The sequence below is a fragment of the Chenopodium album genome, chromosome 20 (assembly GCF_948465745.1).
Source record: "Chenopodium album chromosome 20, dcCheAlbu1.1, whole genome shotgun sequence".
Lineage (NCBI taxonomy): Eukaryota > Viridiplantae > Streptophyta > Magnoliopsida > Caryophyllales > Amaranthaceae > Chenopodium > Chenopodium album.
Window position 1 is genome coordinate 31,642,123 of NC_137853.1, and position 25,587 is coordinate 31,667,709.

General features: G+C 34.1%; 3 protein-coding genes across 3 annotated transcripts; 2 read left to right on the plus strand and 1 right to left on the minus strand.

The window, feature by feature from the left end:
• Nucleotides 1-3,098: 3,098 nt before the first annotated feature.
• On the plus strand, nt 3,099-7,754 carry LOC145598923 (chloride channel protein CLC-a-like). Its single transcript, XM_081655326.1, has 6 exons — nt 3,099-3,540; nt 3,631-3,831; nt 3,944-4,121; nt 4,768-5,300; nt 6,148-7,300; nt 7,466-7,754. Exons 1-6 carry the CDS (start codon nt 3,308-3,310, stop codon nt 7,571-7,573), a joined length of 2,406 nt encoding a protein of 801 aa, XP_081511452.1. The 5' UTR covers nt 3,099-3,307; the 3' UTR covers nt 7,574-7,754.
• LOC145598924 (uncharacterized) lies at nt 7,630-18,735 on the minus strand. The gene is made up of 15 exons (XM_081655327.1): nt 18,392-18,735; nt 18,194-18,308; nt 17,224-17,335; nt 16,914-16,958; nt 16,716-16,783; nt 16,566-16,620; nt 16,382-16,461; nt 13,164-13,247; nt 12,023-12,136; nt 11,590-11,708; nt 11,344-11,458; nt 9,928-10,058; nt 9,657-9,810; nt 9,458-9,537; nt 7,630-8,135 (listed from the first exon to the last, which is right to left on the minus strand). Exons 1-15 carry the CDS (start codon nt 18,601-18,603, stop codon nt 8,039-8,041), a joined length of 1,581 nt encoding a protein of 526 aa, XP_081511453.1. The 5' UTR covers nt 18,604-18,735; the 3' UTR covers nt 7,630-8,038.
• A 4,066-nt stretch (nt 18,736-22,801) lies between these two features.
• LOC145598329 (pathogenesis-related thaumatin-like protein 3.5) lies at nt 22,802-24,101 on the plus strand. The gene is made up of 2 exons (XM_081654672.1): nt 22,802-22,853; nt 23,410-24,101. Exons 1-2 carry the CDS (start codon nt 22,802-22,804, stop codon nt 24,099-24,101), a joined length of 744 nt encoding a protein of 247 aa, XP_081510798.1.
• Nucleotides 24,102-25,587: the final 1,486 nt, after the last annotated feature.

The window sequence follows — 25,587 nt, forward strand, 5'->3', positions numbered from 1 at the left end:
GAAGGATTCAGAATCTTCTCTAATTCACTACATATTCAGTGAAAATGACACATAATTGAGTAAAGACTAACAATGTAAAGCTGTAAACACCTTTTTTCCAATTTTCTTTGCAACCATTGCGTCATCTAAATAAGTACAACGTTTATTGATCCCATATAATCCATTCGATGACCTTATGTGTGTACATTGTCCATGGTGATGACTGAGTGCTTTGTATTCAAGTAATTTAAATAAATAAATGGCAAGATAATGTACTTTGGAAGTGACTCAGATATGAACAAAAATACGTAAAGCAAAATTGTGGCAAGAAATATGGCCACAATATTCGAATAAGGTTGATTTTTATTTTTTAATTTTTTATTTGGTGAGTAGAAAGGGGCTCGCTTGAGAAGTTGTTGAGAGGGAAGATAAAAAAACCCCTCAAATGAGTCTCATATAGTATGAAATCCTAAAAACACAATATAAAAAAAAACCCCTCAAATGAGTCTCATATAGTATGATCCTAAAAACACAACATCATTATTCCACCACCTTAACCTTAAATTGCGCTGATTGAGTTTAGCCAAGAGTTTAATGTGTTGTACAAGTGAAATTTAATACTTCTAAGCGAGGCTGTGCAATATCTATTTCGGCCTGGCTAGCAGCTTTGAACCGAACTAGACCAGACCGAGGGATTCTGCTTTGGCCTCTGATCCTTGTAAAATCTTTATTTTGTATTTTCAATGCGAAATCGACGCCTTGGTTCTTTTTTATAACAATTAAATGAAGCTTCACTGTGGTTTATGTATTTATAGTTTTAGAAAACTACTCCCTCCGTTCCACAATGATGTTCCTATTTTGAATATTTGACTTTTTTAAGAAAGAGAGAATCATCTAAATTTCTCTTAATCTATAAGAGCAAATATAGTCATGTGGGATCTAGTTTGATTCGTCTTGGTGAGTAGATTATTAATACCTAATTTTTATAATTTTTGCTAGTGTGAGATTAAAGATATTTGCGGTCAAAGATGGGTAAAATTTTGCATCGATTTGCGAAACAGGAACATCTTTATGAAACGGAGGGAGTATTAAAATAAAAAACAGGTTCCGCCATTTTTATATCAAATAGTAGGGGATTTTAGGTGGAAGACAGAAGACTAAATACTTGGTATAAGAATTTGGCTGGAATAGTTTTCGCAATCTTAGAGAACTACTCTTAGTGCTTTGCTTTATACACTCCAGTCTGATAGGAGCACATAGATTCTTCAAGATTTGATTAATAATAAATTTAACCTAATTAGATTTTTTTTAAAAATATTTAAAATAGCATTAATTCTTATAATTGTTAATGCTAGTTTTGAGATAAAGTAAAGATTTAAAGTTGCATTAACATGATTCCATGAACATTGAAAAGTCACCTTACAAAACTAAATGTATTGCCACCATCTATAATAACATAAACTACAAAAACTTTTATTTACCATACTTCCTCTGTTTTTTGTTAAATACAATATTATATGCTTCTCAATGCGTTATCTCAATTATTATGTTGTATTGATGGATTAATACATGAGTAAGTAATTAAAAAAAGAACCAAACAAGTCTCAATCATTACATGTTTGAATTAAATGCATTACTTTAACTTTTACACTATTCTTATACACGTTATATCAATTATTAAGCATTGATTATTATGAGTACATGTTTTCATGGATTTTGCACAGCCTCAGTCTGGTCTTTAAGCAAAAGCTGAGGTGTTGTGTCAATTTCGTTTCAGCCTGGCTGGCGGCTTTGAACCGAACCAGACCGGACGGAGGATTATGCAATACTAATATATAAAAATTATACAAATTTCAAGTTAATAAAGTACAATATAAACCAAGACGAATTTGATAAGATCACACATGACTATATTTGTCCTTAATTATAAATCATCAAATCTAATCTAATCTAATTAAAGTGTATAAGAACAGTGTCAAAGTTCAAGTGTTGCATTTAGAAGAAAACTAAATATGTGATCAACTAGTTGAATAAAGTCCATCAAAAAATATAATTGAAAGTTAGATTCCTTAGTACTCAGAATAATCATTGTAATTTATAAATCAATGAAAACATAAAGGAGATAATTCTACACTGTCTACTGTCTAGAATCAGCAGAAATTAAGTTTCATCATAAGTACAGAGTGGTAATAATTTAATTTAACACATCCTTAAAGCACCATTAATAGAGATTATGAAAGAAAGAGACATTGAATCCACATAAATAACGTGGACAACAAATTTCAGAAAAAAACAGAAAAAGAAATTCATGGACAATAAGGTCCCAATACAAGTAGCACAACCACCCTCCAATCAAGAAATGATTCTTGGCTGTGATATAATTCCTTGATATTTATTTAATACAGTACTCTGTAGTAACTTTCATTATGCAAATCAATGCATTATTTTAATTATTAATATCATTAATTATCAATATGTACCGTAAAATTATAAAATTTCATAGTTTTAGGAAAATATAAATCAAAATAAATTTACCAAGATTGCATATGAGTTTATTTTGCTCACAACCAATCATAAATATTAATCAAAGTAATATACGAGTATATAAATAGTGTAAAAGTCAAATTGTTAAATAAATGGAGGAAGTATCATGTATGCAAGTATTGAAGTATGTAGCCATTAAAACTAAACTCAAGCTTTTTTTTTTCTTTTTTTCCTTTTTTTTTTTCTAAAATATAATTCACTTTAAAATTTATGATAATATTACATGATTGACTAAATAATGATTAATACTTTTTACTTTTAACTTCTTACCCTCAAACCTTAGGACCACATATGTTATTATACAAATTAGTATTTTTTAATAAAGTGGAATCTTGAAATAGTTAAGACAAGAAAATAATTCAAAAACACAATAAGATTTGATTTGAACAAATAGATATAATAATCTCCAGTGTCAATTGTTGTTCTCCAAATTGATGAATTGAAAACTGTCAATTATGGAGGGTCTTGAAAATATCTTGTTTTATTTTAAGTTTCTCCGCATATAATAGGATGTTCCTAAGAATTAGGTACTATGTCAAAATGACTTGGCGAATTTATTAATAATTGCAGTGGAAAATGGGCCACCCAATAATACTATAATACTCTATATACAGTAAAATGAATAAAAAAAATACTATAATATATATATATACACATGTATACGTAACTTTATCCAAGCAATCAATGAAATGTGGGATATAAGCCACACCTAATTCATGAAACTTATGAACAACAGGTTGAGAAGCAGAGACTAAGATTGCCCATCATAATTCCTGAGTAAGCCATGGAAGAAACTGGAGAACCACCATTAAACGGAACTAACTCAAATGCGATAGACGACGAGATGGCTCTCACTCAGCAAAATATGGAAGAAGATGAGGCTTCTGTAAATGGAGAAGCAGACCTTGAAAACAACTTTCTACATCAGCCTCTCTTAAAGAGAAACAGAACACTGTCTGCTAGTCACTTAGCTATGGTGGGAGCAAAGGTTTCGTATATAGAAAGCCTCGATTACGAGTATGTTTTCTTACTCTAATCTTACTCCATCTTGTTTCTCTTAAAGTTATAATGGTTTTGTAAGAGACTGTTTTATTATGGATGTTACAGGATCAATGAGAATGATTTGTTCAAACAAGATTGGCGAAGTCGATCTAAAATTCAAGTATTACAATATGTGTTCTTGAAATGGAAACTTGCATTTCTTGTGGGACTGTTAACTGGTCTTATTGCTACCCTTATAAATCTTGCAGTTGAGAATATTTCTGGATATAAGTTGCTTCTTGTGTCTGGTTTTCTTGAGCAGGAAAGGTATTTCTGACTGTTTAATCTTTTATTTATTTATTTATTTATTTGTATTCAAATAAATAAGAATGATTAAAATATTTTACTCTAATTTTGAGGGTAAATTTTTTGGGTGCAGGTTCATGATGGGGTTGATTGTGTTGACAGGAGCTAACTTTTTACTGACTCTAAGTTCTACAGTTTTAGTTGTTTTCTTTGCTCCTACTGCTGCTGGACCTGGTATTCCTGAAATCAAAGCATACCTTAATGGTATTGATACCCCAAACATGTATGGGTTACCAACCTTGCTTGTTAAGGTTAGTATTTTCTTATTCCCATATGGCCATATCCCTCTGTCCATGTTTGATTCAATAAGATTAGAAAGTGAATCTGATTCTGGACATTAGCGATGTGGAATATAATTGATATCAGAAACAGTATATCAATGTATATTCCGATATTGATTATATGTCATACCTCTGACACTGACTGATAATTAATCACACATGATCATTATTTTCAAAAGATAAATTTGTGGAATTCCGCCTCTAGGTCTACTTTTTCTGTATTCTTAATTATAGGGATTTTAGTTTTGTCTGGTGAAGTAAGTTGCAGATATGAGTTTGATTGCATTAATTGTAGCTCAAAGTATCTTTGCCAATGATTGTACATGGTGGGAAAAGGCTTTATTTGGTTGAGCATGCTTTTTCATACCTCATGATCATGCAAAAAAGTATCCATTTCCCCCCACCCAGAGAACCTATTAAAAGTGGATAATATTTCAAAGACAAAAGAAAATTAGACAAAGAAATGATGAAGATAATGGCCACAAATCTATTTCTTAGAATAGCAAAGATATACTTGTGTAAAATATAAGGTACTAGAGTACATGAATGAAATATTTAACTGAGGAACTAATACCTGGATGATGACTGAAGATGTTACTTTTTTCTGTGCTGTCAGATATTTGGGAGCATAGGAGCAGTCTCTGCTGGCTTGGACCTTGGCAAAGAAGGGCCCTTAGTGCACATTGGAGCATGCATTGCTTCGTTACTAGGCCAGGGTGGAACAGAAAAGCATCGCGTTAAATGGCGGTGGTATCGTTACATGAACAATGACAGGGATCGGAGAGATCTAATCACCTGTGGATCTTCTTCAGGAGTTTGTGCAGCTTTTAGGTCCCCAGTGGGAGGGGTTCTCTTTGCTCTCGAAGAGGTGGCAACATGGTGGAGGAGTGCTCTTCTTTGGAGAACTTTCTTCAGCACAGCAGTCGTGGTTGTAGTGCTCAGGACTTTCATTGAGTACTGCAGCTCTGGAGAATGTGGACTTTTTGGCAGAGGAGGACTCATCATGTTTGATGTGAGCAATGTTGTTGTGCATTACCATCTGATGGATATCATCCCTGTCACCCTCATAGGACTCATTGGTGGTGTTCTTGGAAGTCTTTACAACTATGCCCTGCACAAAATTCTCAGACTTTACAATCTCATTAACGAGTAAGCAACATATTAACCAATTTTGATCTCTTGAACTAATCCACTGTTTCATCGAATCTAATTCTAGATATCCTGAATATATCATTGTTTTCATGGTCATAGAAACAAAAATCAATACAAAAAGGAACTATATTGTTCAGTTTTTACATCATGTTTGGTAGACAAAGAATTAATGATGAGGTACAAACTACAAAATCTATTAGGATATACAAGATTCTCACTAATTTTCTTAGATTGATAAACATATCCCATCAAGTATACTCTTCTCAAATCATTGCTTCTAAATCACACTACATAATCACTTAAAATAAATTCTAACATGGCTAAAACATACAAGTTAACTTCAAAGTTCCACATGATACTTTATGCATTGTAAACTCAAAAAAATTCTATATAATACTGGCTTATACTTCACATATTTTACTTTCTGAGGTCAAATCCAAATATCACACCTACAGTGTCCATAGAAAGTATCTATATGTCCACAGCAATTCATGGGGAACAGGTGAAGTTCCCCACGGGTAGAAGCCTCTCCTATAAAGACGATTTCTCCCTCTTTTTAAACAGGTTCTTTTTCAAATTGTGGGATTAAGCCACTTTTTGCAATATCCTACCATCTTCATTCATAAAGTTCTTCCGCAAATATGTTTCTTCACTTGTATGAACATTCATAATGTTGAAAGTGGTGATCAAATGACAAGGAAACAAGTGAAGGTGCATTTCTTTGGACATAAACATAAAACACTCCATTTACAATGTAGAAAAATTGCATTGCCATAATCATAATCTAAAACCTTTTATATTGAGTTTTGATCCATGTTTCTGATGATATTCTATCCTGCTGCAGGAGGGGAAAATTAGCAAAGATCCTTCTAAGTCTTACAGTCTCAGTTTTTACCTCTGTGTGCATGTATGGCTTGCCTTTCCTTGTGAGTTGCACAGAATGTGATCCATCCCTATCAAATTTTGACTGCTCCACGACAGGAAGATCAGGGAACTACAAGAGATTCAACTGCCCAAAAGGCTATTACAATGACCTTGCCAGTTTACTGTTTTCTACCAACGATGATGCTGTTCGTAATATTTTCTCCACAAATACACCAGGAGAGTTTCGCCCAATCACTCTCGTGATATACTTTGTGTTGTACTGTATCCTGGGACTCTTTACCTTTGGCATTGCTGTACCTTCTGGACTCTTCCTACCTATCATTCTCATAGGTTCAGCATATGGCCGTTTGCTTGGCATTGCCATGGGAAGTTACACAAAGATTGATCGAGGGCTTTATGCAGTCCTAGGTGCAGCATCTCTCATGGCTGGCTCGATGAGGATGACTGTGTCACTTTGTGTGATTTTCCTCGAACTCACCAACAACCTCTTGTTACTCCCCATAACAATGGTCGTTCTTCTCATTGCAAAATCAGTGGGAGATTGCTTTAACCTGAGTATCTATGAGATCATACTAGATCTAAAAGGCCTACCTTTCTTAGATGCAAATCCTGAACCATGGATGAGAAATATCACTGTTGGAGAGCTTGCTGATGTGAAGCCTCCAGTAGTTAGTCTTCGAGGAATTGAGAAGGTATCTCGAATTGTAGATGTCCTGAAAAATACTACACACAATGGTTTTCCTATCATAGATGATCATGTAACAATCCCAACAAGAGGCAATATAAAGGCAAGGGAGTTGCACGGGCTAATTTTAAGAACTCATCTTGTAGCTGTGCTGAAGAAAAAGTGGTTTCTGGAGCAACCAAGAAGAACAGAGGAATGGGAAGTAAGAGAGAAATTTACCTGGGTTGAATTAGCAGAAAGAGACCTGAACTTCGAGCAAGTAGCCATAGAAAAGCATGAAATGGGGATGTATGTTGATCTGCACCCTTTCACAAACAAAACTCCTTATACCGTGATAGAGGACATGTCAGTCGCAAAGGCAATGGTACTGTTCAGGCAGGTTGCACTTCGCCATATGCTCATCGTGCCAAAGTACCAAGGTGATGGGGTAAGTTACAATCTGTCATATCTCATAAAACATCTGACTACCTGCAAAAATCTTAGTCAACCTTTTGGCCTTGTGGGTGACATATCCCAAGGAGTTGAAAAAGAACAGCTTCTGAGTGGTGACTTTATTCAGCACCTAATAAGATGGTTTTATTTCTTTGTGCAGATATATCCTGTGATCGGAATCTTAACAAGGCAAGATTTGAGAGCCCACAACATTCAGAGTGTGTTCCCTCACATAGCAAGAGCCAAAGGCAGGGAAAAGCAGAAATGAATTCATCCAAAAGCTCAGATGTGCAGAATTTGTCTCATCGAATCAACAGATTTGCATTGCATTTTTTCCACAGCTCTCAATTTTGCATTCTTTGTTCCGATATAATATGTACAAGGTTGTAAATTTTAAAGAATAGTCATAAGTAAAGTTTGTGTAGGCTCCCCACATATTACATATTATCTATCTATAAAGGAACACATTCACTACAAAAGCAGCACTGCAATAGGAGCTCATATTCAACATTTCTTGTACAGTTTCCTCCCTTTCTGGCTTTACTCTGCTTCTATGTTGCTAGACATACACGCCTGAATTCAAACATAGAGGCATTAGTCAATGCTTCGTCTCATTGATTCAGTGGTTTCTCACTTTGCCTTCATTATCAAGGTCCAACATCGGCTCACTCTTGGATAAGTCCAAGACCTTGACACAGCAACTAAAGCCAATTGCAGATATACAGTATTATGATTATCCTTGTGATGATTTCTTAGGCTTCTTTTTTTTGGACACCTTTTTTTTATCATTCGACCCAGAACCTCGTTTAAATATGGCCAAAACCTCAATACTGCAACAAAAATAGAATATAGTTATTCGTAAATTAAGAAAAGCATCCTTTTAAAAAAAAATAATAAAAAATAAATAAAAAATAAATAAAAAAAAATTAAGAAAGCAATATCAACCTGATCCCTATGAAAAGAAACACTATTACTTATCAGTTTACTTGAAGGGAGCAGAATAAACTAGTAACATTAGATCTTCTGATGAATGTGCAATGATATTAATAAAAGATAATTACAATTTAGAGGCCATGCATGAACATTCCAGATACCATAGACTCTGCTCAAACTACGTCGGTACAAAATCTGTCTATATATGTTCTAGCAATGGCTTTGCTACACCAAACAAGACGAGTACTAGTAGAGCATTTGAACAAAGACCAAAGCATCAAGCTAATATGGTCTTCTTCATTGCATGAGTTTTGTCAAACCCAGATAAGTAACTAAAGGGAAACATTAGTGAAAATAGGATCCTATTCATTTCCAACATTATATGTTAAATGAGACCAAACTATTACCTTAATAATGGAATTGCATCTTACCAACCAATCCAGAGTGTGAAATCTAAACCCAGTGATAGGCAGAAAAGATAAAGAGACGTGAACAAACATTATTATGGAGTACATGAACTTCATTAGAATTTCATTTTTCAACATTGTTTCTGTAGAGGGTAGCTAAAACTTCCAGGAATGAGAGACTGAAATATGCATCATGGATAAAAACTTTTTATGAAAAAATCCGCAACAAATAGAAAATCAGGAAAAAAAAAAAAAAAAAATTTGAAATGAAGAGGAAGAGGATTTGGGGAAGCTTGATACATGGTTGAACTACGTATTAGCAATGCAATTAAATCATCACTAAAGAAATTTTCAACCCCAGGCCTTCAAGTGGCTAGACACTCCCATCAATAATATCAAACAGAAGTATAATTTAATCACTATCTCTCGCTACTGCATCTCCACACAAACATGCACAAAATATTGTAGATAGACACAGAATCAGGATGTTGGGGCCTGGAGAAGGGTTATGTTATCTTCAGGTTCTCGGGTATGGAAATTCCAGTGGACAAGTACATGCTAAACCGTGGTGAATTTAGTACAAACAAAGCCCTATACATAACCATGACCAGAGAAGTACACAATTCTTCACCCAAAAAAAAGTTAGAACAGAATTGGTGAGGTCCAAACTTGAAATAATATCAAAATTTACGAAAATTAACTTGCTAATAATCAAATGAATGATTCTCTGAAGTATACGAGCATGGATAAACTAACACATATAATTTGAAAATACTAAGGAAGGTTAACATGTAGATGCAAATCAGGCTTACCTTTGTGTTCCAGGAAAAAAGTTAAAGCCATGAGCTTTTTCCAAAAGCCAAGCCTTGTTTGATAACAGCTGTTTGCAGTCCTGCAGATTAACTATGAAATTAGAAACTGACTTGTATATTTTGTTTAAAACTAAAGTATAGTTTAAATCCATGTCCAATGCAATAGTAATCATGATGACGAATCATTTATTTTTAGCACCTTTTTGAAGCTATCCCATCCACAGCTTATATAAACAAGTGTTTGAGGAAGCACATCACTTTCGTCTGGCCTATTTGAGCCTTGTACACTGACAGAAGCTTCTCTTTCTCGCAAGATCCATGGTCTTTTTTCCTCTTTCAAATTTGAGGGAGAGCTACAAATTTAGGAAATAGCAAATTGAAATAAGTTTCATGCATTAGTTCATGAGCGAGTGCAGAACTGTGAAATTCTTGATCCTAACATCACGGCCATATTGAAAGAAAATAACTACCTGGAAGAAGCAACTGCCATGCGCTTTACTGATGATATAGTCTGTAATGCACTAAGCAGTGAGTCATCCAGCCCTTTTCGGGGAGGATCAACCACAATTACATCAGATCCCACCAACCATGAAAGAGGTTCCTGGCCAAGTAACAAACATCAATAAATCACAAGCTCTATTCACACGGAATTACACCCTGTCCAAACAAAAGGAGAATTGGAAAAGAAAGATAGATTGAGAAGGGAAGGTAGGACGGAGGTGATTAAGAGTAAAGTGATATCATCTAGCACATCTTTTCTATCCCAATAAGCAAGACCTCTACATCAGGGATAGCTCTACTTCAATCGCTATCAAAGTAGTATCAAGTCCATCTCTAATCTAATCTACATACCCCCATCAAGCCAAAGAATTTATTAGCAAGAACAAAAGATAATACTGCCAGGGATCTTCTTTCTTAAAACCAAAGTCCCATAAAGTTGCATTACATATACCCACAAGGCCACAAGGCATATAGAATGCAAGCATCAACGCACTTGCTGTGCGTGACAAATTCTGTGAGAAGTACCACATATACCTTAATATAGTCTCTAAGGCCCTATTTTGCTCACCTTATTTCCACTTATATCCCGAAAAAATAAAGTTTTGATAAAGGTTGATAAATTCAGATAACGGTAAAGGGTTACTTTAGTTCAATTTATGACTGAATTAAGTAAAGTTTGGATACATTCTGATACAGGTGACTAAAATGCACCCTAAAAAATGGTCACATCATGCATGAATAAACTTACTAGGAAAACTAAAATCTTTTACAGTGAGATAAAGGTAATAACTGGTTCAGCACCAATAAAACGCTTAATTTACACTAGTATCATACTATCATATAAACAAAACATCATTTAAATAGCTGAAAGAGTTTTCAAGGGACATACACAATCGTGATGAATGATTTTCACTGCAAATAACACTCCTGAAATACTGGCATTTCAAGCATTAAGCAGCTTCACAAGGCGCGACCCCTTTTACATTAGTATCTTCTTTGCCCATAGATCTTAGAGCAGTTTTAATAGCAACAGAAATCATCTCAAAACAGTTCTATCAAACTCACTACACACAATACACTATCGCTAGCTACCCAAACATGTTCCATGTCAGTAACTAAAAACAAGAGAACTAAGGCTCTTGCCTTCAAACAATTGATATACCATGTTAGTGGCTACCCAGAACAAGCTAGAACATAGCTTATATGTCAAAGATTGCAATCATTAATCATTATCACATGTAAATACAGACGCAAACTTTTGAGGTTGTAATAGACACCATGGACGGTCTTATAGAACCTCCTAACCCAAAAATCTACGGGCTTAATTTGGGAATTCCAGTAGGTGGAAAGGTACATATCGAGTGATTAGAGTGACCAAAGCTTACCAGAGCAGCATCTACGTTATGCCAGCTCATGTTGCTATCAACACTGGGTAAACGGCTGACTGTCTTCTCAAAGCAGTGCTTTGACTCCTTGTTAATCTCAACACACCTGACACTTCTGAGAACCTCAGAAAAAAGAGGAGCAGAAAAGACAATAGAATTACATTAGAAGATTAGAGAATCGGAATACTTTTTTTTTTTATAATAAGAGGAGTATACGCCCCTTAAGTATAAAAGATAAGTTCGTACCTGCATTTTTTTGCAACGGCTAATGATAATCCAATAACACCAGCTCCTCCATACAAATCAGTTACTGCTGAACCATAAGGAACATACTTATGTAACTTGCGGAGCAATGAATCAAAAGCCTATGAATGAAGAAAAAATTTGAAGTCAGTCTGCAGAAAGACCAAAACAAATAAGCTGTGTATACTTTCAAAAGTGTGCAAGATGCATCTATGTCCTCCATAATGGAAACAAAGGCTTTGAAAATTTATGATCATAATACCAAACTGATCAAAATATATAATTATGAATTAAATGACTTAAAGAGGACCATGTAGATTAGACCAAAATGGCAGGATATACAATGCTTGGTAGATGTTAATGCAAACTGCATTATACATATATCACTCCATCTCATTAAGAATGAGAGAGTCTTTTCAAGATTACAGTATCATACCCGTGTATTTGCTTGTCCAAAGCTAGAAGGAGTCAGATAGATATCAATTCCTCCAACATGCTCCCAAAAGTCTCTTTCACCAACAAGATGTCTCCATCTATTGCCAAAAATTATCTGCATTATTAACAAGTGTATCTTGGTCAAGGAACTTTAAGCCCGTGCTGAGTAGTAAAGTTAGTTACAATAATTTTAAGAAGAGGTTGACAGAACTCAATTGCCTAGATTTAGTAAGACAGTGTATGGAGCAGTATCTTACAAACGATTTGTTATAAATTTTGTTATTTTCCTTACTCAAATATCTAAGAACAAACTTATACATGGAAAACAGGAAAAGTAACAGAGTGCCAATGTGTGAAGGTTCTCAGACTGACTTTTGAGATAATTTTTTAGACAGTAAGTTTCTAATATCGAGTATACACAAAGATTCAGAAGTTTCTTGAGCATAAAAAATTTTACTCTACATTTGTTAAACAGTACATTTGTTTCTGCTTTATTTAGAAATTTTCTGTAAACTAATTCCTTGCTAATCTACTAAATAGAAATTTTTAAAAAAAAGTATTAAAATTGAGGAACGTATTAAACTAGTTAGGACACTATTCTAACTCAAAGGTGTAATTTTAAAATCGACATTCAAGGAAAGAAGAGTCGAACATCTCATTCAGATAGAAACCTGCATTGGACTATTGCTCAACAGGAGTTAACATATTGACCTTTTTATCGTTCTAAAATTCTACATTTACTCCCACTGATAGATACATTTACTCCCACTGACCCCCAGTTCTTTTCCTCATCAAACATTCTTTTACGAAAACTTTTGCTAAATGGCAATTCAGACTCTGTCCTTTGTTTTCTATCTTATAATCTTATATCTCTCATAAGTTCAAATTTGCTTATGTTCTTCCCTCCCCATTTTTCTTACTTCATTGCGTTCCTCCTATCATTTACTCCATATCATTTTGCAAGGCTCTAAATCATAAACCTAGAGAACTAAATTTAATGAAACTCCTGGAAATAATACTTAAATAAATAAAGGAAGAGTTGGATATCCCAAAAAGTACTTTAAAATAGTCATTTGTGAAAACAAAACAGCTTATGACACCATATTTTCAACATATTTTTGACACACAAAGTATGTACTTACATTGCTGTTTGAAGTCTGAAAATTAGCCCAAACAGAATGAATTATGTTAGCATTGCTCCTTTGCCCACCATTTGTCCGTAGAAACTGAAAGCAAAAATCTTAACAGATTATAACTTATAAAACCAACAGTAAAAATATTCAGACCAAAAAAAATAAAATACAATAAAATAAAATAAAATCAATAAAAAAGAGAGAAGGATCTAATGTGCATATTTTTCAAACTAAATGTGCAATTTTTTAGAGCCAAATGTGCAAATAGTTTTGGCTCAAATTTTAAGTGTGATTTTTTGAATAGAATGTAATTTATTTTTTTTCCCCTTTCAACAAAAAAAATACTAGTAAATAATATACACATTTGGCTTCTAAAGTTTGCTCATTTTGGTAAAAAAAAGTTGCACATATATCATTCTCATGTTAAATCTTCCCATTGAATATGTTTCCTATATGTATATATTGATCCTTGTACCAAAATAAAGGGTTTTTGGGCAACATAGGTTGTTCCAATTTACTCCCTCCTTACAAAAATGTTTCTCTAAGAGGGGATGAGCAATATTCAGTGCACACTTTTGACCATAACAACCACTACCTACCGTGAAGGCAGCAATAAGAAAGCAACTATTGACGAAGAAAAACAAATCCTCCTCCTAATCAACTTAAACTATATTCTTACATTATCTCGGCATTATGGGCCAAAAAAAATAAACAAATAAACTCCATTTTAGTCAATCACACCTCATTTTCATCACTACCCATATAATCCTAGACATCGGGTGATAGAGCTAGGTGCACCCAAGGGTGGTTTTTTACTCGTTTGATATTTTTTAAAGGAAAATTTGTTAATTACTACCTCAAAAAAGGGGCCTTTGTTAATTACTACCCCTAAAAAAAAGTTGTTAATTACTACCTTAAAACTGATGAATTCTATAGATTGCTACCCTTTTCCCTAATCAGCCCCTAATTAGGTGATTTAATCTATTAATGATATCATTACAGGCTAATTTGTTATTAGTTACTTTTAAGGCATGATTAATTAAATAAACCCTAACACCACCTCTAAACCACCACTCCACCACCTCCAACAACCCCCTTATCCCATCCCCACCATCTCCGGCAGCCTACCACCGCCCCGGCATCCACCCCACCTCTAATCCACCCATTGCACCGCCTCTAAACCCCCCAACAATCCCTCCAACCCTCGAAAACATCCCTCCTTCCCACCCACCGGCGACCCAAGCCCCCTCCCCCTTGCCAGAGAACCCTATTAGGCCCTCCTTAAGCCTCCTCCACCCCCTTCCCCCTTTAATCACCACCCTAATGTTCCAAAATTAAAACCCTAAAGCCCTAAAATTGAAACCCTAGGGTGGTGATTAGGGGGAAAGGGGATAAAGGAAGACTAGGGATGGTCGAGCAAGGTTTTCCGGCGAGGGGTAGGGGGTCAGGGCCGCCGTGGGTAAGGGATGGGGGTATCGAAAAGAAGGTGGTTTTAGGGTGGGAAAATGGTGGTTTTAGAGTGGGGACCGAGAAAGGGGTGTTGTCATGGTGGGGAGTTGGAGGAGGTAGGTTCGGTAGTTGGTGAAAGGTAGCCGGAGGTGGTGCAATGGTGGTGTGGAGGGTTTAATTAATTATTTAAGGTTAAAAAACAACTAATTACAAATTAGTCGGATAATAATATCATTAATAGATTAAATCACCTAATTAGGGGCTGATTAGGGAAAAGGGTAGCAATCTATACAATTCATCAGTTTTAGGGTAGTAATTAACAACTTTTTTTTTAGGGGTAGTAATTCACAAAGACCCCTTTTTTGAGGTAGTAATTAACAAATTTTCCTTTTTTAAATTAAAAAATATTGAATGAGCAGGTAATAACATAAGGTGCACCTTACTCCAAGGTGTATATAATAATTTTCAATACAATCCACCCCTTAATCATATAGGCGATGTTAGGGCTTCCATCTAAAACGAAAAATAAATGTTGTATATTTATTTTTATATAATGTCTGTGTCAAAAAAAGTCAGCACCAAATATCTAAGCACCCCTATTAAAGTGAGTGCAAACACTGAAATAAGAATGGGCAGCTAGAAAAATTGTTCTTTCATCTCATTTCCCTGTGCAGCTAGCACTCAACCAGCTTGTTATAAGTCATTAATGTGATCAAAAAAAAAAAAAAAATTGGGTGTTGCTTGCATATCAATTTTCTCAAACAATCTCAACGAGTGGAGAATAAGTTCCAGGTTTCAGAAACCTTGGTCCTTACCAAATAAAAAAGAGTGCTAAGTTGTATGTCTGAATGAACAACCTACACTTGTGTTTGGGGCTTTTGGGTGGAAAAATGATGATAAATACAAGGATTTACAGTTTTTTCATGCTTATACTTTACCGATAGAAAACTATGGTGCTTAGTTGATTGACAAGCCACACAAATACAAATATTTGAGGTCTTGAGGTCTTCTCATTTAAGAATATCACCCTCCAATATATGGCTATCTGATGGTACTTTTTGTAAGAAAGAGACAGTATGAAAGTAAGAAATAGGATCTTTCTTTCTCTCTTTTGTGGAATCTATGGATCTCCACTCTCTAAACTACAGAAAGACATGTAAAAGTAACAGCCTTATGTTTATGGGCCTAATTATTATTCCCTGACTTATGGCAAGAGCTTGTCAACAGCACTTGTAAAAGGTTTAGAACTCTTTCTTATAAATATTAAGTAAAGACCATACCCAATTCATAAACCCTCTGCAAAGCTATACCCTACACGCATTTCTTCATTGTATAGAAATTGCAGAAAATTTCTCCATCTGCTGCCAATAGTCTTCTTCAAAATTTGGTTAACTTATTCTCTCAATCTCTCTCCCTGTTTGCCTTTTAAAGTTAATCACACAAAGCAAATAAACTATGAAATCACTATAACTTTGGGGGAATAGGGTTCAATATATTCATTATATGTGACACTTTAGGGCTAAAACATCAAAAGTAACCATTGATTGAAGCGTTGTCTAAATTTTATATACAGATTCTTCACGCTATCACATGTTGAAGCCCAAAAAAGCTATTATTCTAATAAGTATTTTGCTAAAATGTGGTCACTAATCCTAATTTGATTTAGCATTTCTTTAACTTCCCATGATATGATCTTCCCAAAAACACTTTCTCAAAAGTGATGCATAAGTAGCACAAAATTTGTTTTGGATTTCCTTATATAGTTAAAAAAAACTTACATTGGCCAATGAGTTAAGCTTCTCAGAGCTTTGTGTCGTCTCACTTCTTGAGTTCCAAACTAATGTCACCTGCACTTTACCTAAATAAAGGTATGTCAGGCTCCAAAAAATTCAACAGAATAAAACATTAACAATCTCAAACTAAACAATTCAAATTTAAGCTAGCATGTGTATAGATGATAACCATTTCTATATCTTTCATTAAAGGGAAGGGATGTGCTATGCGTTGTCACGACCATCTGCACACACACTCAAAAAGTCAAAATCAATAATATGGATAAGGTTACGAATGTGAAATAGCTAGTTAAATCTAAAATAGCAAATCAACACTAACTTGCACATATCGCAATTCACCGGTCCCCAAGTCTTCATCATACGGTTCGACTTCCAATTTAGCAATACCTAAGAAACCCCACAATAAAAAATAATATAAATAAGAGTATATATTACACAACTTAAAATATATTCATAGACTATAACTCTGGAAGAAAAAGTTTGCTCTACATCAAGCATAAAACAAAAACAAACAAACCTTTTCGAAGTAGCTCAACAGCTGCGTTAATGTTGGGATGATGAGCTGCAACCCAATTAACAGACATGATTAAATGATGTAATCGAAAATAGATTAATGAACAAGAAAGCTAGAAGCCCATGTTCTGTTCAACTTAATTTTTCTCAAATCAACCAATTTTAGCTAATCTGAAATTACTTTTGGTAAAATGCAAATAATTTGCTAAACCCAACTTTTACTGAAGTAATATGTCAAATTACTCAAATATGATAGAGCTCAAAATTGTTGTTTTAAACATGTAAAACTGTGAGATAGAGCTCAAAAGTCAAACCTCTGCATTCAGGAATGTCCACAACATTATGTGTACCCTCCTCGTACAGGCCGATCATAGGGTTAGCTGATGAACCACGTACAGCAAGCTTTGCCCGACATCTCCAACCATACTGCATTCCAATTTCGACATAATTAACGTTGAAATGAATTTGATTCCATAACACTGCACATAACTCACAATGCACTACAGTAATTCATACCAAGAGATTCTATAAACAAAACCTTGGGTTTTGTACAATAATAATCTTCATAATTCGGAAAATTAACATAAAAATCATATTATGCCTTGTATGCATTTGCATGAACCACCTTCCCCCACTTCTATAAGCTGTGGAGTACAATTCTATTTTTAGATGTCCCAAATAACAGGTTACTATTCACTAACTAAGGGCATGTTCTCATTGATTGAACTCAGCTGAACTGAAATGAATATTTTATAAGAGAAGGAAATTAGGAGCTGAACTAAACTGAACTGAATTTCAACGTATGAGAACAGGCCCTAAGTTAAACTACTACCTCGGTGGCTCATTTTTTATATTATTTGCAATGATTCAACATAAAGTGTGAGTAGATAATGTCTAATCGCTGCAAATAATATGAAACGAGGTAGTATTAATTTCTGTATCACTTGCTTTTTTAATTTTTTAAAATAAAAGTGGTTGCAGTATCATAATAAAATACTTATCTTCAACCATTGTATATAGTTTGATTATAATCCTTTAAAAATCACACCTAACATAACCTATCAAAGTCGATATAATGTGGCCTATCAAAGTTGGACGGAGGGAATAATTTGATTTTTTGAACAATAGCAAACATATTACCGTACTTAGCAATGAACAAATTCGAATACGAATTGCACAAAACACCAAATAGTACTAGTAGAACAAACTGTCCACAACAAAAACAAAAGAATTACGTAATAAATAAACTAATTAATGAAATGAACTAACTGGCAATTATCATACCAGTCTACAACTGTCGAAAGTAAAATCAGAAACACCGTAACGCTTAAAGAACTCGGCAGCCTCATCAACAATACTCGGATGATGAAGGTCAAACTCGTGCGTACAACCCGAACAACTAACCAAAATCAAATAAAATCAAACAAGTTTCAACAAAATATAATCAGAAATTGAAGACAAAGAAGAAATTGAAGAACATACGAGTGAAAATGGGGGCACTGAAGAGCGCAAGAGAGAGAAGAAGGAGGGGGTGAAGAATTGAGATTGTTAGGGTTTAAGGAGAGGGAAGTAGGCGGCGCTGACGGTGGTGGTGGTGGTGGTGGTTGGGTGCGGACGGCGGCGGAAGTGAAGCGGCGGGGAGTGGTGAGAGTGGTGGAAGAGAGGTGGAGAGGAGAGAGAAAGGAGAGTAGCATTTTGTGTTGTTGCAGAGATTTGTTAGAGAGTAGAATGATGGAAAATGGTTTTGCTATTGATGGTTAGCTGTTACTCTGCTACTCCCATGGCGGAATTGGATAATACGAGTATGTTTTTTATTTATTGTTTTGAATTTTTGAGTTAATGGATATTTAGGCAAATTTGAAAAAACCTTTTAAATGCACCATTTTGCGAAAAAAAACCTTTTAAAAATTTTTTTGTTAAAAAAAATCCGAACTTAATAATTTTTTGTTCAAAGAAACCTAGTATCACTAATTAACTCAATTAACCTCTAATCTCTTTTAATTACTCTCTAACACTCACTTAACTATTTGATATATAACTTAAAAAATAAATAAAAAACACCACCACCACTCTAAGTCTCTAACCACCAGCCACCCTCCTCCCTTTCCCCTTCCCCTGCAGCAATCCCCTTCCCCTGCAGCAGCCCCCTCCCCCAACTCAGCCACTGCCTTAAACCCTCCACCTCCGGTGACCCAACTACACGTCCGGCCACCCCCTTTCGAAACCCTAAACCCGACAACCCACCTTAAGATTATCAAAACCTAAAGCAAAAAAGAGCAAATCAACAACAAATTCCACAAATTAAGCAAATCAACCCCGTCAATGGCGATTTCCGATCTTCAGCGCCATGTTTTCAAGCAACATTTTCGAGTTTTCAAAATTGAATAATTGTAAATGGTTGAATGTTGATGGTGGTTGAAGAAGGGGGAAAAAGTGAAGTAGAAGAGGGGATTCCGATCGAGATAGATTTTTGTGGGCTGTGGTATTTCAGGAACTCCAATCGAGTGGGTGTGGTTGGGGTGGTTTTCGCGGCTGAGATGGTGGGTAGGAAGGTTGTCGGGGTTAGGCTTTAAGAGGGGGTCGGTCGTAGGTGGTTTTCGTGGCTGAGGTGGTAAGAGGGAAAGAGAAGGGGGTCGGCGGCAGTGGAGTTCGGTCACCTGTGGTTGGAGTGGCTGCCAGGGGAAGGGGAGAGAAAGGAAGGTGGTTGGGTTGGTGGTTAAAGTGGTGGTGGTTGTTAATTTTTTTAATTTATAAATTAATTTAATTATTTAGTAGTTAAGTGAGTGTTAGAGAGTAATTAAAAGAGATTAGAGGTTAATTGAGTTAATTAGTGATACTAGGTTTCTTTGAACAAAAAATTATTAAGTTCGATCGGGTTTTTTTTAACAAAAAAGCTTTTAAAAGGTTTTTTTTCGCAAAATGGTGCATTTAAAAGGTTTTTTTTTGACAAATTTGCCGGATATTTAAAAGGCTCAAATTAAGGATTTTGGGATGGCTTATTTGGGATTGGGCTCAATTACATTTATAAAACACAAATTTTGATTCAAACATTTCACCTGATTTTTACTTTGTGGTGTTTACAGAATTACAGAGCCACAAGAGTAGGGGTGAAAATTGATCCGATATCTTGGAATCGAGAAGGAAGGTCTAACCACAAAATGAGTTGTTTTTTTACCTCCAATGGTGATACCATACACACTTCTCAATTTAGCAACTCATGTGAATTCTAATATCACAATAGTGAAACTCTCTAAAAATATACAAATGTCACTTTCAATTTATAGCCCTCCAAATATATCAAATATTATTATAAGATATAAAAAAAAAAGGTAAAACTTAAATATATTAGAATATTGACAAGGGGCTCACACTTTTTGTCAAATGAGACTCTAAGTTGAGTATCTAAACTTAGCAATTTTCTTTTGGAGTTGCTAAGTTTAGATACCAACTAATTGGTATACATTGTAAAAAAATACTCTCTCTCTCTCTCCTAAAAATACTCACTTGAGTCTCATCATTGGAGATGGTCTTATTTTGGAATAATTAAAAGGTCGTGCTATTATTGGAAGACCACCCAAAGGTGATGTTATTCTGGGCAAAATTTCCAATATTAAATGTCTACGTGTCACTTCCATTGATTTTCATTACATGTCATGCACTCATAATAAACTGAATGTCTTACCATTAAGCTATGTGAATACGTAATTTTTTAAATACAAAATATTAATATTTAGCAAATGATAATACTTTAATGACAAGAAAATTAAATCATAAATTACAATGTATATTAATGATCAGTTAGTTTCATGTAATAATCCGGGGCATCGCCTGAGCCCAAAAACTAGTCAATAACATAATTCTAAAACAAACACCAGGAATGACATGTGTCAATTCCTGGTGTACTTTTTTCCCTCTAAAAAACTCTTCCCTTTTTTGCTAAAAAATCTTCTTTGAGAAGTTTGGTATAATATAACTATCATAATACTCCCTCTGTTTTTTTATATGCATCGGTTTGACCGGCACATTTGCCGAAATGTTACTTTGACCATTGATATCTTTAATTGTGCATTAGTAAAAATTGTAACAAAATTATATTATGAAACTAGACATTATGATAAATTTAATGATATATTATAATAACATTTATTTATTTTTAGAGGTGAAAAAATTAAGTCAACTATAGTATGTGAATAGTGCAATTGTCAAAGTGATGCATATAAAAATACGGAGGGAGTATTATTTCAAATATTTTATACCTACATTTTATAGTAAATATTGATTAATATAATTTAAAATGATTTTTTTAATAAATATAATTTAAAATGATGAATCTATTAAATTTTGCGCTACACAAATTATTATTAAATAGGAATTTTGAATTTTTTAATACTTTAATTGGGATCTCGCCTAATTATAATACGAATATCCTAATAAAAATATGAAGGGAGTTTAGCAACATAACATAACATTATAAACACTTTATCTATACATTTAAGTTAATTTGATTAAGTTCTTTGTGTATATTTGTATCTTCAATACTTTCATATGGTATCATAATTTAGGAAAAAAATTGACTAAATATTAAAACGAGGTTATCATTCCTGCTCATGCCATTAAGTGTGATACATAGTACTCTTTTTTTTTTTTTTTTTTTTTTTTGACAAAGGATACAGTACAATTTTAAATACTTATTATTTTTTTTAAAACAAATTTTAAATACTTATTTGATTAATAAAAAGAAAAATTTTATACTATTTATCATTGAATTTTGAAAATACTCATATGTAGATGTAGTTTTAAAATGCTCATTTGTCTAACCGACTCTTTCATTCGTTATATTTCATGTTTCATTTCATTATATACGCAAAGTAAGAAGATAAAATATGCTATAGATATATTTTATCTTATGCTATTTTTTAATACAATTTTTCTTTCTACTATTGATTAAATTTGATGAAATAACTATGCATGGCATGGGACCTAATCTAGTTAATCACTAAAATGTAGTCAAACACAAATACATGAACAATGTCAATGTTAAACAGTTACAAGTAAAATGAAATGGATGAGTTTGACGACACAACTCCATTTTAAAATTAACTCTAAAATTAATGAGTATAATATTGATTATATTTTATTTTTTTTTGAAAGAATTATATTATTATTATTATTTTTTTTTTGAAAAGCATATTGATTATATTATTTAGTACTAGTAAAGTTTTTTTTTTTTTTTTTTTTTTTGGTGAAATTAGTACTAGTAAAGTGAGTAGTAATATTGGTTGTCAAAAAAAAAAAAAAAAAAAAAAGTGAGTAGTAATATTATATGACTTGACATACATTGGATCCGAACAATCCGATCATCATTATAAGCTAGATAAAATGGAAGCTAAAGAATAATTATTTTAGGAGTATCTTGTTGTATATTTTTCCATATTATATTCCTTAATATCAGTGCATGCACAGACAAATCAAAGTTTAAGTAACCAATTATAACAAAATTATCAAAATTAAAAATCAGATGTACTGATAAATTTAGTGTCGGAGGAAAGAGAATCATCATTTAATTTCACAAATCTCCATAAACCCAAAATATTACCAAAATGCAACAGTCACACGTAATAAATGAAGAGCAAAATAGTAAACAAAAATCCAATGAAATAAATAGAAAGTGGAAGATTTATGGTAATCTTTGAATGAATTAGTAAAATACAATCGTGGGTATAAAGCTCAACTATATATAATGCTTGTTATGCTTCCGATATTTTAGCCTTCAACCTCCCACTCTCAAATCTTAACCACTCTTACTTTGACCCTTTTTAAGTAAGAGATCTTCATTCATATCAACTTCAACACACATTATTCTTTTCATTCCTTCTAGAGTTCTAGTTTACAATGGCGATCAATTGTAGCTTTGCTTTCGTCTTGGTTTCGCTCTTGTTCTTAGGTAATTTTTTTTACTCTAATCTCGCTATAGAATGATATGTGTGACAATCTGATTTGTCTTTAATTTATCGTACGTGTTGTGACTTGAGAATTTTACGACGACCACTTGTACGCCTTTTTGAGAGAGTCGATTGTTTCGTTTACTTTATTGTGTGTGACTCGAAAATTTTAACACTTGAATGCGTGGCCTTCTTGATGGAGTCGATTGAACTAATAAGAATTTAAGTTTTATAATTACTGTTAGATTTTTTTTCTTTTTTGGTGCAAAAGAGGTAATATTGTAAACCTTCCCTCAAAAAAAAAAAAAAAAAAAAAAAAAAAAAAAAAAAAAAAAAAGGTAATATTGTAAACCTGATTTATTTCACTACCACACCAAAGCTTTAATCAATTAAATTAATTGGTATCCACCTTTGTATTTAAAAGTTGTACGAGTATAGAGTACATTATTATATTAATGTATACGAGTAAATTTTTTAATAAAACCGAAAAAGTACTATAATATGCCTGTTATGTGACCACCGTCCATGTTTTTCTTTTTTTTTTTTTTGCATATGCAGGTGTTTCAACAAACAGGGTATCAGGCACAATTTTCACTCTCCTCAACACCTGCCCTTACACCGTCTGGCCCGGTACATTATCCGGAAACGGACCGGCACTCCTTGGTGAGGGTAGCCTCACATTGTCACCAGGATCAACAATACAAGTAAATCCCCCAGCAGGCTGGTCAGGCCGGTTCTGGGCTCGAACAGGCTGCAACTTCGATGCCTCCGGTGCAGGAACCTGCTCCACCGGTGACTGCGGGGGTCTCCAATGCATTGGAGGAGGCGCCCCACCCGTGTCACTAGTAGAGTTCACCCTAAACGGGGCCGATGGACAGGACTTCTACGACGTAAGCCTAGTAGACGGATACAATGTAGGAATTGGTGTTAAGCCTACTAGTACAGGAACAGGGAAATGTCAGTACGCAGGATGTGTGGATGACCTTAATGCGTCGTGCCCACCCGAGCTTCAAGTCACGGTTGGAGGGGCTGTGGTGGCGTGTAAGAGCGCGTGTGCAGCGTTTAACACGCCTGAGTATTGCTGTACTGGTGATCATGGGAGTCCGCAGACGTGCTCGCCTACGCATTACTCGGAGATGTTTAAGAATGCGTGTCCTACGGCTTATAGTTACGCCTACGATGACGCCTCTAGCACTTGCACTTGTACTGGCTCCGACTATTTGATCACTTTCTGCCCATCGACTGTTTAAAAAATTATGTCACAAGATCGATCGATTGTCATAGAATTTTTTAGTGAGAATTCTTAATTCGTATTATTATTGTTATTTTCTTAGAATTCAATGATAGATTTGTTAGGAAAGTATTACTAGATTATTCTATTATTTTAGTATATTAAACAACTGTTTAAGGTTTTATTATTAAATTACTGTTATGGTAATTAGGACTAGGATTTAGTACTAGTATTCTTATTATTGATTGGAATTGCATACTTTATTCTTAGAATTATTAATTAGCATTCTGATTTCTGATAATTGATTTGCCTTACCGCATCCTTGGCTACTTTTGTAATGATATATACTTTTAGGTGAGTTATAATGTTTGATCTTAATTAAGGATACATTGTGTCCAAAAATACATGCTAATTTGCTTAGGCTATACTTTCTTGCTCTAACCAAAAAGCTAAAAAATGTTCATATTCATTAGTAAGATTAACAATAATTACTAAAAGAGAGTGAGGGATAGCTCAAGTGGTTAGAGCTCCCTCCCGATTTCAGGAGATCCTGGGATCAATTCTCACCCCTGCCCCTTGTGGCTCTCTAAACACCAAAAAAAAACAATAATTACTAAAAGCCAATTTGATTCTAAAAGCCAATTTGATTGCATTGGTAAATATTAATTATTACAGTACTTATAATCAACTAATAAATTCTTTTTAGTAATCCGTACAAATTTATAACTTACTTAAGAGAGTGCACATGAACGTCAGAATGTCAACTAGTTTATTCATTAAGGTTTTGAGGGATAATATGATTTCGAATCCCATCTACATTATTCTTAGAGGGGAGAATGTGCATGATATAAACTATTGCAGGCAATTGCTAAATGACTCAAATTGGGAAGTGAGGGTGGCTCATGTTTATCGATCGTGAAGGCAACTATGTGGTGGATTGGTTGGTCAACTGCGGTGTCGTTCAAGACTCACAATTAGTTTATTTTAATCAAGTAATTCCTTTAGAACTTAGTAGAATTTTAGAGGAAGACGCTAGGGGTGTGGCCTTGCCACGCTTTATTCCTCCGCAGTAGTTGTTTTATTTTTCCGTTTTGCTTTTTTTTTTTAAATTTATTTTTTTCCTTTTTATTGGCTTTGTTCCTCTTCTGAATAAATAAAAAAAATTAATAAACTAAAAAAAAAAAAAAAAAAAATTAATGGCTGATCAATAATGGCTCTCCCGATTTTAAAGAGTCCCTCGCGTAGGGTTGAAAATTCTCTCTAGGGTTCCGTGCTTTCGTTTCCAAAAATTTCTGTGCCATTAATCTCAGAAAAACCTTTACAATTCAACCAATTTCTTTTATTGTCGAGAATCTTGTGATATGGAGGACCAATTGATTAAGGAGTGGGATAATCTGAAACTGACTGAGGAAGAAAATTTTGTCCTTGGTGAGTCGAGTGCAATGGAGGACGAGGAGAGCTCACAGCAGAAGCTTGCTTTGTCTTTGGTAGGTAAATTGCTCACC